At 38.1% G+C, this 14979-nt stretch overlaps 2 protein-coding genes across 16 annotated transcripts in view; both read right to left on the bottom strand.

Annotated features, from left to right (window-relative positions):
* Positions 1-79: 79 nt before the first annotated feature.
* Positions 80-8912, bottom strand: lbr (lamin B receptor). Of its 5 annotated transcripts, none has more exons than XM_037244249.1 (15): positions 8748-8912; positions 6734-6904; positions 6354-6557; positions 6077-6163; positions 5263-5440; positions 4434-4630; positions 3505-3559; positions 3240-3434; positions 3060-3163; positions 2821-2946; positions 2553-2721; positions 2377-2457; positions 1940-2062; positions 1658-1848; positions 80-614 (listed from the first exon to the last, which is right to left on the bottom strand). In XM_037244249.1, the coding sequence occupies exons 2-14, from the start codon at positions 6896-6898 to the stop codon at positions 1688-1690; spliced, it is 1845 nt and encodes a 614-aa protein (XP_037100144.1). In that variant the 5' UTR covers positions 6899-6904; positions 8748-8912; the 3' UTR covers positions 80-614; positions 1658-1687. The 5 variants fall into 5 exon arrangements, with proteins under 5 accessions (XP_037100144.1, XP_037100142.1, XP_037100140.1 ...); XM_037244247.1 differs by lacking the exon at positions 80-614 and adding an exon at positions 827-1468; XM_037244245.1 differs by lacking the exon at positions 80-614 and having other exon boundaries at positions 827-1848.
* Positions 8913-9938: 1026 nt separating this feature from the next.
* The window catches only part of enah (ENAH actin regulator), a 49417-nt gene continuing 44376 nt past the window's right edge, over positions 9939-14979 (bottom strand). For 9 of the 11 annotated variants that reach the window (XM_037244070.1, XM_037244068.1, XM_037244069.1 and 6 more), the window contains 5 exons: positions 14859-14928; positions 14381-14428; positions 13061-13145; positions 12894-12951; positions 9939-12767 (listed from right to left, as the gene is read on the bottom strand). In XM_037244070.1, the coding sequence (XP_037099965.1) occupies positions 12730-12767; positions 12894-12951; positions 13061-13145; positions 14381-14428; positions 14859-14928 (299 nt within the window). In that variant the 3' untranslated portion in view covers positions 9939-12729. The remainder of the gene's footprint in view (positions 12768-12893; positions 12952-13060; positions 13146-14380; positions 14429-14858; positions 14929-14979) is intronic. The other 2 variants (XM_037244066.1, XM_037244076.1) reach the window with 1 other exon arrangement.

Here is a 14979-nt window from a genome sequence, read left to right as displayed (position 1 = left end):
TTATGTCAGAAGTCACCATTTGAAGACCAAATGCAAGCTTAAGTGTGTCAATGAATGTTTAAAAAAAAAGGAAAAGAGGAAATGAAAATAAAATCTTTATTTGGGCTGCAACGTGTATACAGATACACTTAAATCAGTCATTTTGCGGAGGTACTTTTGTGTTATTAAGATGAAATATGGCAGATTTGTTTGTAAATAATACTACAATGGCCCAAATTACAATACAAAAAAGCAACATTAAATATCTATAAAGAAAACTTCCTATCATGTTTTGTTCTCCCATGAATAAAGCAAAAATATTTACAATTCTTTCAGTTCAAACATTGCTACTTCTTTTTTTGATCAAGCGCTGCAAATACTGAGCTTGCAGACAATGACGATGTAATTCATGTCTATGTTATCACAGTATAAATGTGTCATTAATAACATGGCATTAAAGCTTGGCCCATCCAACACATTGGGCAAGTCACCTTGAGTTTCAAAATCCTATCAAACCATTATGCAAGGAACTAAAACAAACAACTCTTAAGTCAAACACTAGGCATCTATACATAATTTGAGACTGTACAGGTAAACCTCTGCAATACAAATTCATGGAAGAATACTTGTGGGTCCTGAGGAAAATAGAAGTTGTAGTTGCAGCGTACACCTTATTTAGATCCCGTCCATCACAAGGAAGGACAATACAATCATTAAAAGTAAAATCCTAATTGGAGCTAAAAATAAAACAAGTGGTTTTGTGTTACCAAAAGTATAAAAACAAATGTGTATATACAAAAAGATATACATCCTACCAAGACTTCCTTTGCAGACATTGTTTTTTGCATTGCATAATATTACATTTTCCTCCTGATTCTTTTGCAAATACTTCATGATGACATAAGTCCATATTGATTTTTTTGGTAATAATTTTGTTAAAATATACTGACGCGCAAAAGATCCCCAATCAAGATGTTTAAAAGGAGCCATATCATGCTAAATCTTTTTTTTGACCATTTATACATGTTAAAATGCAAATTCCTCACCAAAAACACCTAAAGTGATCTAGGGGCACTTCTGCTCATTCCTCCTCTCTAAGCACCAATCCCAGTCGATCCAAGAAAACGACTGGGTCATCACATTGTGACATCACAAAGTGAGGAGCTACCCCCGTACCGCCCTTGCAGACCAAACACAGGGCGACTTCTTCAGGGCAGCTGTCCCTGCAACTTGAGTAGCCAAGCGGCTGTTCCAATTTTGATGCATCAAATAAATTATTAAATGTTTACACGTACCATCTGCAGAATGCTCACGTCCTACTTATTGTTATTTGGTGCAATAAATGATTTTTTAATGTCATTTTTTAGATGTCCTACTTTGAGAGCACTCATTGAACGCACCTCAACTCAGCCTACCAAAGTGTGAGAAATGCGAAGACGGGTTTTGTTTTTTTCCTTCCAGGTTAGATGAATAGCCATCAAAATAATTCCTATTAATTAAAAAAAATTTGATCACCGGTATGCAAAAGGTAATATATAATAATATACATACACGCCTATAATTATCTGTGGAATGCTTATAATAGCATGATACCGCTTCTTTAAATTCATTTTTTTGAATGACAATGCAAATCATGATAGAAATGATTGGTGTGTGAGAAATTCTGTGGCAGTAATACCGGCTCAAAAAGTGTCCATCACCACTCCCCTCAGTAGACACGTGGGATGATCCGATAGCGGACCGTTCGGCAGTATTCGTCCCAGGCCGAGCCGTACTTCCTCCTGCAATTGCTCATGTCCCGAGAGTCTCGGTGCACCAGCAGGATGATGAAGTAGATCATGTAATACCACGGCAACAGGTGACGAAAGCCTACAAAATTGCACAAGTTATTTTGGGTGTGGTCTGTATGTTTGAACAGAAAAAAAAAACCTAATACATATATCTGTGAAAAATATCTTACCGCAGGGTATTGACCAGGCCAGAGCCATTATGAGGTCTCCTAAGTAGTTGGGGTGACGGACGACCCCCCACCAACCAGACACCAGCAGACTTTTTCCTGTCGCTGTGGGAATGGTCCTCAGGTCTGTTTTTTTTAATTTTTTTTTTTAAATAGCACAAAGGGATAACAATGGAATAGTATGTAAACAATTTAACAGTTTGTGAGTCATAATTCATTCAATGTGACTGTATGGCTCCTTTTGGTGTGTGCGACCTGGCCACCAGGGGGCAGTATAATACAGTGACACATGACAGTCACAGAAATAGTTTTCCAGAGAAAAAGGTATGTCTGACAATGTTGCACCTTTATTATTATTTATAGTAATCATAAAAATTATGCTAATTTACCAAGACTAGCATGGCCCACTTAACATTCCGACAGCAACCTTCAACACTCACATGACAGTTGGGGGTCTGTTGGGTTTCTCCTGAAGGCATTTTTCTCAGAGTTGGATTTTCTGAAGATGTAGAAGCCAATAACTGAAAGAGAGAAATGCAATGGAGAAAGTTGAATTATTAGGCTGATTCCTGCAATACTAAACTTATGAAACTGACGAGTTGAGCTTTCGTCTCACGTTTGAGCAAGATGATGGCAGCAACGGCTGGGAGGCTCAGTTCATTTGGGTGACTGACCAGATAATAGGCCTGCAGGGTATAAGTGAAAGGCACCCACACTAGATCTCCAAAGGCCAGCATGAAGCCAAAGCCGTCATGCATCAAATCCATGGTGGTCAAGATGGCCTCCTGAAATGTGTGTTTGACACATTACATTCAACTTATGTTATGATCAGCCATTTCAGTTTCTAGAAAGAATCAAAAATTGAAAATCTTTATTTTGTGTACCTCATTCCAGAGACCATCCACTACATAGATCAGCTGGAAGGCATTCACCAAAATCATGGCATAGGATGGAGTAGCCAAACCTTGTTGTTGCATCTCTGTCAGCGCGAATGCAAAGTTGATCAAGCACTAAAAAGCAAACGCTGGGTCAGTAGGACATCCGCTAAATTAAATCTGCAAAAAATGGCAATTTAATTGTTGCAATGCTCCAAATGTAATAAAAGACTTCCATGTCCACTCACCCAGCCGATCAGTCCTGGACGCATCTCACAGAAGAATTTCAAATCAAAACTTTTAATGCGGGGATTGAGCTCATGTCCCTTGAAGAAGTCATAAATCACATTGCCTGGAAATGAACGAAGAAAATGAATTAATAAGGCCGACAGACAGGACGCGTCAGCTTTTCTTCATCTTGGCCTTACCGGAGCTTCCACCAAGTGCATGCTGGTCTGGCGGAGCGTAACGGGAACGGATATACAAGTAGACACTCAGCAGGACGGAGATGAGGAAGGTCGCTACAGCAATTTGCAAGAAGTGGCTGTGGATGTAGGTGAGGTCGATTCCCTGATGGACGGCTGCTGCAACAACTGCAGCACTCGTCGCGATGGCAAAGAAACCTGATGGGGGAACAGAAAAACACACACAATTAAGTGTCCAATATTACATCAAGACCTCCCAGAAGCTTACCGTTGGTTCTGTACTTGAGCCTCTCACCAGATCTCAGTGGCATCCCTTCGCTTAGCTGCAGAGGGAGAAAAAAAAAAAAAAAGGTCACTCATTTAACGCACATAAGGCAACAGAGCTTCACGTCATTTGGGTACAGAATTAATATACCGTATTTTCCGCCCTAAAAGACGCACCTAAAAACCTAAAATTTTCTCAAAAGCCGACAGTGCGCCTTATAGTCCAGTGCGCCTTATATATGGATCAATTGATGAATTTGTTGATCCATACTGGTTGTACACAGTGCTCTGCCAAAATGTTTCAGTACGTTTTAGTACGACTAGTAAATTACAAGGTCGCATCGCTTCCCAGCATTACGGCAACTGTAGTCAGGGGGCGTCACCGAATAGCTGTTGTACCCGCGAGGCTATTTCATGTCAAAATAGGCTGCTCTGTTAATGTTTCGAGTAAATCTACGGATCGATATGGAAGGGAAACATAGGTAAGTAGTACCAATGCGTTAGATCGAACTTTAGTCAGTTCCGATCATTTTATAGGAGATCGTTTGAGAAACGCGATTGTTTACAGAGGGCTCGTTGGTTATTGGCTAGTGGATGCATACCGCAACCCTAGTCAACCTCAGTTTGTTGCAGTATAGCTTCTATTTTATGCGCCTTATAATCCGGTGCGCCTTATATATGGACAAAGTTTTAAAATGGGCCGTTCATTGAAGGTGCGCCTTATAATCCGGTGCGCCTTTTAGGGCGGAAAATACGGTACCCAAAATGGTGTTTACTAGAAAACTTTATGACTTTCGTGATGTAAAAGCAATTTATTCTTTTTCTGTGAGCTCAGTATGACTTTTATGAGAATGTGTTTTGAGCGGGAAATAATTTGGTTTAATGCACCGATTTTGTTTTTCTAATTTGTATTTGTAACAGCTGTTTACTAACCTTTCCCACAGGCAGGATATAAAGGAGGACCTGAAATAAGATCCACAGGACAACAAAGCCCAGAGCCTGAGCATCCCAAAAAGTCTCAAGAGGTGGTACAGGGGGTGGGAAGTTGACCAAGCTGGGATCCTCCAAGTTGACTTGGAGAATCACAAAAAGAACCCAGGACGGCAAGAAGAGCAACCAGAAGTATGCCCCTGCAAAATGAGAAAAGCAACAACAATTTTTTTTTTTTAAAAACATCACCAATTGTGAATACCATACAATGATTTACAAATCATTTTCAATTTATATTGAACATACAAAAAAGAAGTGTATTGTTTAATGTCTACACAATACAAAGTCTTGATGTTAAACACGTGGCTTGGCATGTTTTGCTGAAATAAGTAGAAGACCTTAAATAGACAATGTTTGGATCAGGATTTCAATATAGTATGTAGATAAAAAAATCTGCATTTAGTGTCTTCAATGGTGTGTGTAAAAAAAGTTAGAAACCACAGTAACATTATACAGTTTAATATAACCACATGAGTTGGCGCTCTCTAGTGGTAATAAATTGTACTGCACGATGAAAATTAATCCTAAATTAAAATAGATAAAAAAACAAATAATTACTTGAAAACAATTAACTGTAACTAAACGAGACGAAAGGGGCTGTGTAACTTTTCGAAACTAGCAGATTGCAGATGAAAGGTCAAGGGATGGGCCCTCTTCATTCTCTGTGTGTTTTGCAACACAAAACACTGCGACTTCAAATTTACCTGGAGATTAGTATATATAAAAAAAAAAGAAAAGAAGTGAAGATTTCTCAGTGCATCCAAGAACCTACCAATCTTGCCCCCAAAGTCAAGTTGGGTGGAAAGTCTGGAGACCGTCGCTGCAGGAGCTGGAGCCACTTTGGTATTTTCCAGCAGCTGTTGTGGTTTAGTCTCACTATCATTCTTCCTGCGGCGCAGGTTGTAACGATTCTGGTTCTTCTCAGGTTCTGGCTCCGTCCTTGCTTCAGCCTTAGGAAGATAAAAAGCCAGGATTAATTTGATCAGTAATACTAAGCACTTGTACTGTACACAACAGAGTTGCTATTGCAGTGCAGCATTTTAAATTAATTTACAAAACAATGTGCCATCCTCACCTGTGGACTCAACTTTTTTTCACATTATGACAACAGAAAGTAAATCAAGAGCACATGGCGGTATGCCTTGTGACCGGCTGAATGGATCTTGTGAGGGGAGCCTAACTCGACATGGCCCCCCCGAACGTGCATGCATCATGACATTCCATTAGCTCTGCCTTAACTCAAAGCCCATTCACATGCAGAAAAGGAGCGCTCCCTGGAACATCAGGGGCTTGTGATGATAATTGTCTGTGGCTTGAAAGGCCCCTTATAAATAAAATGTATTATTATTACCCTCATTGGTAAGAATCTTTTGACCATAAAGTACAATAAAGACATTTCAGTGTCTTTTATTTCCATCTAAATATCAATTGAATTGCAGTAGTTTAATAATTCAGTCATTCTGGGTGTAAGTCTATCTGCAACAGGGATAGGCCAACGTGGAGAACAGCAACTAAATTTAAGGGAATACAACATGATGATCATTAAACTGTCAAAAACACTCCTTTTGTGATTACATTAAACTCACCTCATTGACTTTGTTTGCAGTGTTACTTTCCTCTTTGTGTTCATGCTTATTGTTGCTATTGCTCTCAGCAGCCATTGTGGGCTGCTGCTGTCAAACAATGGAGAGAGAGAGAGGATTGGAGGGACAAAAAAAAGACAAATGGAAGCGTGACAGTGGCGTGGTCAGAAATCGGAATCACAGAAAAATCTGAAAACAGCTTTAGGATAATTTTAAGCAATTTTTTATGTATATATTACTTATTTAACCAAGAAAGGGATAAAGCGGCTTGGCCTCTTACCAGAGGACCGAGTCGAATTTCAACCGTTTCCTTCAACTTTGAATCCCCGCTTGACGATGGCGTGCTCTCCGTTACTGCCGCAGTAGCGGCCGCTGCACGGGAGGAAGAGCGCCGTGTCGTCCTCGCCGGAGACCGGGAGCGGCTGCGACGGCGGCCAGGTGATCGGGAATGAGAACGGGACCGTGGCTGGAGACGATAAGGATTCTGGAAACAATAGTAATTATTTCAACATTGAAAAGAAATGCAGATTTTTTTTTTTACTTGCACATGATATAGGGTCAAATAAATGGTGGAAAACTTTTGTAATTATTTTTGTTATCATAATAGTATTGGGACAGGGGTGTGTAAATGTTTTAAATCTAATAAAGTTCTGGTCTTACCCTGATGTCCTGCTCCCTCAGCTCAAGCTCAGTCCCATCCTTGTAGATGACCGTGTACAGATGACTTTCAAAGTCAAAACCTAATACCTTAACTTCATAGTACAGGCTGCTACCAGGCCAGCGGCCCATCACCATGTCCCCGTTTTGGTACTTCAGACTCGGCATTGTCTTCTACAGCAAGAAGAAATTAAAAAAAGACAAAGGATGGAAAAGGGAGGGCAATGTTAAAAATAAGGATATAAGCAGTATTTCAAACAACTTTCAACCACTTTGGTATATACAGGACTGTCTTGGAAAATTAGAATATTGTGATAAAGTTCTTTATTTTCTGTAATGCAATTAAAGAACTAAAATTAAATTAATAAGACTTGCAATATTTCAGTTGATTTGTAATGAATCCAGAATGTATGACTTTTTTTTTTTTTTTTTTTTTTTAAATTGCATTACAGAAAATAAAAAACTTTATCACAATATTCTAATTTTCTGAGACAGTTCTGTATATGTCAGCATCATTAGTGACCAGAGAGGCTCAGTGTATTGAAAACCAACGCTAATGCAGAACTGCTGACATGTCTGTCCCTGCTACATTTCACCAGAGCCATGCGTCATTGGTGTAAAGACCATCCAGCCATTTCTAGGAAACAACACTTTGACTGTCACTGTCCTTTATACCAGTGTGAAGAAAACATACTTCAACTTGGAACAGAAAATGACAATATAAAGTAATATTATTACTTCTATTTCAATGGGAATATGGTCAAACAATGTGCTTGACATTTAATATTTACTAGTAAACTGTGTAAAGGTAATACACACTTAGGTCTTTAATAAAAATGAAACCAAATAATTAACGCAAATAAATAACAGCAGTACTTTTTAACACTTTGACCAACAAAAATAAAGCTGATTTAATACAAATACTCACTGGCGGGTTGGCTGAGCAGGATTACTAGACTCAAGCAGGGGAAAACAAACTTTGAATTCAGAGAATGACAGGACACACCCTAAGTTAGTTCCTGGGATCGTACTACTGGCTCGTGTCCTGGTCCATATGGGATGCCACTGGTGAATTTGGAATGCAGTTTCCCATCAGATGGCTCAGAGGCCAGGGTGTGTGTGTGTGTGTGTTGAGTGGGTGGGGTTGGGTAGTGTGGGATGAGGCTTTAAACAGTCACATCCCCTCAAAAAAACTCAACCTGGTCACCCCTTTGAAATGCAGCATGTGGATCAGATTGGAGATATACTTTTGCGGGCCACATAAAATGATGTGGCGGGCTGTATCTGGCCCACGGGCCTTGTGTTTGACACCTGTGCATTAGAGGGCCATTCTGACTGTGAAACCATTCAAATATTTAATCATCTTATCACATTTTAAATGTACAACAGATGTATTATATTTGTGAACTCTGAAGTCAACGATAATAGTTTGTTTATCTATTGTTAAAGTTACTATGGCGTTTGTTGACAAAAAATATGCAGTTATTATTTATGGCATACGTCACTTGGAAATTTTGATTTTTAGCAATAATCATGATAGTGGACACAGTGCGAGAACCCACCCATTCTTGCCGTGGAAAAAAAAGAAAAGAAATCGTTGCGCTCAAAAGACCTTACAACGCGTGGGGCAGAAACAAAACAAATACCAAGTCGGTCGCAACGCGCGGTAGCTTTCCAAATTAAAGCGTTTTATCGTGAATTGATAGTGTCTAGTGTGACGTTATAAAGTTGGAACAACGCAATGATGATGATGATGACGAACGGAACGGCGCGATGAGATATATCAAATAGATAATGATATGATATGTCTCGGAGGGGCAATATTAAGTTAAGCTAGGTTCCATAAAACACCCCAGCGAAACTAAGTCGAGAAACTAGTCGGAGTAACAAAACCTCAGAGATAACCTCAGCTCATAGCTAGCTGTAGCTAAAGCCAATCTAAAGTCCCAGGGAGGAGAAAGAGGAAGCGATTTCATTTTAAGCATCACAAATGTAAGTGAAGGGTAGTTGCACTTACCACTTGCAGCGATAAATCCAAATAAGGCAAAAACTAGTTAAAAACTCCCCCCTAACAAAGTTACGACTTAACAAATCAATCTTAATATTTAGAAATTACAAGTCCGCTAACGTCTGACGTAAGCTTGTATCGCCCTCCCTCTTGACAACAGCCACTGGTGACCGGGAAGGCGCGAAGGCGTCTGATTGGCTAGCTCCCCTTCATTTCAAACAGCTCTGCGTTATCTCATTGGTTGTCACGAAATTTTTAACTGCGTTGGGACGCGCGCGCACACGTAAAAAAAAAAAAAAGCACTGCACTGAAGGAAGACTGTACCGTTATTTTTATGGCGTGTGTAAACTGTAAAATAAACTTATTTTCTGTTTTATATTATGTCTATAATTGCCAACACAGTAAGCTGTACAATGTACGTTTTGTTTTGCATGCATGAATGCTTTTAGTTTTTTTGTTTTGTTTTTAGTTACCCAATCCAATAATAGATTACGGTGTTTTCCAGTTTTAAAGTTTAGCCTAACATCGCTGCAAGTAAAAAAAAATAAAAACCTCAAACGAGCTGCAAATGCAGAGCCAGACCTTGGGTGTGTCATGCCTTCAACAACCAATAAACCTCAGGAAGCTTCCTTTCATACTTGCACTGACTTTCATTACTGCCGAAGGCATGCATTACAGATGGCAATAAATTGAACTTTAACCTTTTAATCCGACAATTTTAACACTCATGAATGATTAACAAGTTGTGTTCGAGTATTTTTAAATGAGTCATTTTGTCAATCATTTTTATTGTGTTGCTAGAATCCTCCGCCAGTTATAATAACACTCAACATTATCTTGATTTTATGACATAATTAAAACAAATATGTCTGAGTAGTGTCAAGGACATTAAAGAAGCCTGTAGAAACTTCACACTTTGTGCAATTTCATTTTGGGTGTTGTATGCTCTTCCTCTTCCTGTTCTTTGCTGAGGTTGAATGTAGGACGCTGTGGCTCAGATGTACTCGCACCGGGGAAGCAATTCAAAATGAAATTTTTCAAGTGCTGTAAGACTACAAATGTAGAAGAGCAAGTGTTGGCCAATCATTTGGTTGCAAAATAACAGGAAAACAAAAAAAAGGGGGACACACACTACACGCAGAACCACAGATTAAAATGAATGGTAATAATTATGTATAATAATGACAAATGGACAAAAAATGACTTTCATGTCTTGTATTGCAATTTTATTTAACTTGCTCAAACGAAACAAAATGTTAGCATGTAAGAAAAGACTAACATGAACACAGTATAGTACACAATGTGGATGTTAGAAGAAAAAGTCTGGAAACACAACTTTTGAAACATGCTGTGGCTTCAAGCTTTCAAAAGTTCTTTCAAAACTCTACAATTTCTTTCCCTCACATTATAACCAAACAAGTGTTTGCATGATCAAACTGACAACACCGTATGGACAGAGGCATTCCTAATCCCAATTCCAAATTAGGCAAAAAAAGCAATTTTTTTTTAACACATTTGACTGGCAACAAAATATTAAAATCTCCCCTTAATCCTCATAGGCCGACATTTGATTGTACTTCATAGCGGTAAGAAATAAAAAGCCTCAACTTAGTGGAAACAACTAAGCAGATCTTGTTGCACAGATGTTTCCTCGTGAGGAACAGTACCAAGGTCATTAAACTCTCTCCTCAATGGAAAATATACACTATAGAAATACACAACATATGTATTTAATGGACAAATATTATTACTAGTCATCTATTAAATGCAACTTCGGAACAAGGCACAAACCACATGGATTCAACAGAAAGATTGTATCATTTAACTAGTCCAAAAAGTGGATTTTTACGATGCATTTAAGATATGATTCTGTTATTAAAATTCTCCTGACGAGGATGATTGAAAAATAAGCAAGGTGACTTAATTGATTGATTGTTGAGTCCTTTGGTGAAATATAGCCACACTGCAGTTGTGTTTGAGTGTGTCTTGCTTTGTACTAAAGTGCATTAGAATCTTGGTTGTATGTTTATAATGAAACTGAGGATGATGTATTCGAATAGAATTCACACCTGTATGTTTTGGAAGGATAGGGTGCGTAAAAAGATCATTTCTGTGATGCTGATTGATTTTAAATGTTCCACTCCAAACCCTCAAACAAATTGTTGCATGTTTCCATATCCAAATTAAGACCAAATTATTCCAAGACTAAACTAAAATAATGACACAAATGTTAAAAAACAAATTAAAATGATAACATTACAGTTGGTTTATTACTCATATTTCTGATGTTATCAGACATTTTTGAGGAAATATTTTCGCAAGTAAAATTTCGGACATTGGCTATAAACTGTGTTATTTTGGATGTAAAAAAAAAAAGTATATAAATATCCATTAACACCACATTGTCCAGTCTTTTGTCACCTACAGCTAAAAGATACCAATTCAACAAATAAAAACTCACTATCTTTCCCCATTGTGTGACAAATTTATATTTTAGCTGTACGTCATGTATATTGCATCGCCTAATAATTTCTTGGGAAGTTTTGCAACCGTGTTGTGCAATTTGTTGAACATCTACTCTAAATTATTTTTCACAGACTTGTAAGAATTAAATTGAATGCTTGTTGACTAAAACATTTTCATAAGCTATTTTGGACCATGGCTTTGGATCTCACATTAATTCCTCAAATATAAGCTTGGAGTGAAAATAAAAATGAAGTCTGATTTTTATTTTTTTTTTTACTTTAAGGCAAATAAAATAATGCAAGCACAGGTGAAAAGACTGAATGGCACATTGACATCTTTGAAGACACCCCACACAAGATTATGCACTCTAATTTTGTGGAAAAAATTAAAAATAACAGATCATTATGACACAAAGGATACAATATGACAGGATGTTACAGAGAGATCCATGAAATCATGCTTTTCAGTTAGCAAACAAACCACACAGTAATTTCCTTTCCAAAGCGAGCTCTGATAGGCCATACAGAAACATAATTGAAGGGGCTTTACAATAGATGCTACACTTATTGCTTGTAATTAACTTGTGGGAGTGAATGAATTTTCTTGGCAGATTTTTTTTTTATTACCCCTTTATAAAGGAAAAAAAATATTAAACAAAAAGTCCATCTACAGTGTCCATGCTTGACTAGCATGTGTTAGCAAAATAGCACTTTTTGCTAGCTAGAAAGCTATCATGGCTGCTATCTGACATGCAGCTTCCCTCACCAAGCAACAGAAAGAAAAGATGTAACCTGACTATGATGATCATGAAGCTACTTGATATGGCCTTTGATCAATAGGCTCGAAACAGATACATGGTTTGCTAAATAATTTCTTCTCTCTTTTGTACATATTTAGGTTAAAATAGCCATTTGAGGAAGACGAGCTTGACGGCGTCCAGCAGTGGCGGATCGCCCCATTCGCATTCATTCGCACTTGTTCATTTACTCCCACGCATGCTACTGCTATGGCATTATGGGAAGAGGGGTGGGAGGGAGATTTTCCATCCCTACTTTTTTCCTGTTTCGTCATAAAACATGCCTTTTGATAGAAAAATCACCAGAATGATTTCTGATTCACTTCCGCACCAAATGAACTTTACAGTATCTTTGAAAAGTTCTTTTTTTTTTTCCGTACATTTTCTCATTTAAGGATAAAAATCGACACTTCTTTTTTTTTTTTGCATAAAGACATGCGCTTTTCTTTCAGACTGCTGAGTCCTCCAGGGTGCGATGCCCTCAGCGGGAGGGTTGAGGAAAGTGTGAGGAGAAGGAGGAGTTCCATCTATGAGAGTTAAACATCACTCAGGATGATGCTGCTCTGCCTCAGGTACTCTCTCAGGTATTCGTGGTTGCTTTCTTCATTGTCATCATCGCTACTAGGTGGATATCTTGTTCTGGGCGGTCGTACTGTCTACTGTAGTCTTAGAGTGACCCGAGTTGGGTTTATGTAGAATTGGATTTGTAGAAGTGGGAATATGGATCATCTATGCTGTACTGGACCTGCCCAGTTCCTCCCTGATTGCTGGAGACACGAAGAACAATATAAAAATGAGTGCTTTGCCTTAAAAAAAAAAAAAAAAGTTCTCCTGCCCTCCTGATATAAAATAAAATTGCAACACTTTATTTACAAAGTAAAAGCACAATTTACCATCAATGAGTTCTTCTTTTAGCTTCGACAGCTCTTTCCTCATCTCATCCATAATGTCCTACAGGGACAAAACAGAAGCCATTTGCATTTCCATAAACTCCAAGTGTGATCAATGTCAAACACTAATGGGATATTCCTGAATTATCATGAACCTTCAGTTCGCTAACCTGTTTCAATCTGTCATAGTCAACAGCTTCTGTTGGCACTCCGTTGGCACTTAAGGATGCGGTAGGTGTTGGAGTAGATTTAGGTCTGAAAGAGAAGTATGGCAGAGTTAAACTAAACAGAGACCTCAACTAGGATAGAAACAAGGAGGTCAAAAATCAGCACAGTATTTGTATGTAAATCAAATTAGCAGTGTGTACTTAGTATAATAAATGTCACATTAAATTAGGCCATTAAATTAGTGCATCTAATGTGACACTATTTCAACAGACCTTGGCAGGAAAGAAAAACAAATTGTTGCCTCGTCTAAACATTCCTATCAAAATAGTCTCCCAAAATAATTCACAGAATATCCATCTGCGATACCATAATAATAAATAACTAATAAAAAAATAAATAATCAATAATTAATAAGGGGCCATTGTACGCTGGGCGATGCTTCCGAATTTGACCAGAACTCCACTGCAAAAAAAAAAAAATCCATAAAAAGATGGTGTGCTACAAAAAGTGGATGTGGGAAAAACAACACAAAAAAATGGGGGTTCTAGATATTGAAAGGCGCTCACGCATTTTTTACTGCAGCGTCACTATTTCATTCACAGGTACATATGAAAATATATACGATTAAGTATTATTGTAAAACACAATAGTATGTGTATTTCTATTGATTGGAGGCACATGTTGGGCAGGCTTTGTCTTGCTTCCAAAAATTTATTTTTCACCCTTGTGAAAGCTTCCATGCATTTTGATTGGCTAGAATTTACAACATTGCCACCGCATCATCACTTATAAATATTAAATCTTTTTCAAATCAAAATAAAAAAATAATGGTTCCAATGTTGAAGTTTATACTTACAAACACACAAATTGTACATGCACACAGGCGTGCACTAATACATAATGACGAGCCCTTATCTCTGAATGCCTGCTGGGCCGTACAATGATAATTACTGTGCAGTCTACATTCCACTGGGCGTTGCTCTATATTTAGAGGGAAGGGTGTGCAGAAGTATGTGACGCACATATGGATTTCCCTGTTTTCAGTTGAGAGGGAAGCAAGCAGAGCAGCATGCAAAGAAAATCTACATCACACTGGCAGTGGATTAGAAACAATGCACACAATGTCATTTTTCAAACAACTGATGAGCAGAGCTGCACTGTAGTTTGGTCATGTAACCACAAATAAATCCGAATTCATTCCAAATGCTTGTATAAAAGTATTAACTGTTTTCCATTAATACCAATTCCATGACAAAACAGGGGAAGGACTTTTAAGAAAAAAAAAAAAAAGGTTCTCAAACGCTCACAGGTCCTCAGTCTACCTGTTGGCGGAGTCTGCTGCCATGGGATTTCTCCACGGAGAATCTCGTCTGTGTGAGCAGCAGAGACACTGGCTTAACAAAGAACACCTTCGTATCTACCTGTGTGTCCGCAACCATGTCTGGGGCAGCATTATGTAGTCAAAATAAAAAATCCTGTCCTTTTTGCTTTTGCATACTGCAAGGGGGGGGGTCAAAAAACAAAAATTCAAAAAAAAGAAAAATGAACCTCAGATAATTTGCCTCATTGTGTCATCTCATGACATGAGCGCATTAAGCCAACATAAGCTTTAGTGATGTTAGCAAGCACCGGGAAACCCCAACATGCCATTGGACTAAAAGGGACTTATTTATTCAGGTTCTGAAGCATTTTTTTTTATACCATATCTACTTAAACAGAAAAAGACTGGGGAAAAATAGATATTTGCTTGAGTATAAAGGAATTATTAGAATCAAGTGAATGCTAGGAGGGATACAGTACCTTCCAATAACTGGTGACTTGCTACCATTCATAGTATTGTTTGTTCTTTCCCATGGCTTTCTGGGCATGTCTGTATGAAAAAAACAGAACCAATTAACATATTATTTGAGAGAGAGAGAGA

Source organism: Syngnathus acus, chromosome 24 (genome assembly GCF_901709675.1).
Source record: "Syngnathus acus chromosome 24, fSynAcu1.2, whole genome shotgun sequence".
Taxonomy (NCBI): Eukaryota; Metazoa; Chordata; class Actinopteri; order Syngnathiformes; family Syngnathidae; genus Syngnathus; species Syngnathus acus.
This window is presented reverse-complemented; position numbering and strand designations above follow the sequence as displayed.

Coding starts and splice junctions, on each gene's coding strand:
- lbr (XM_037244249.1), bottom strand. CDS start 6,898: ATGCCGAGTCTGAAGTACCAAAACGGGGACATGGTGATGGGCCGCTGG. Junction 5,441..6,076: donor CTGCAAACAAAGTCAATGAG/GTGAGTTTAATG, acceptor TATCTTCCTAAG/GCTGAAGCAAGGACGGAGCC. Junction 2,947..3,059: donor GTCCAGGACTGATCGGCTGG/GTGAGTGGACAT, acceptor TTTGCTTTTTAG/TGCTTGATCAACTTTGCATT.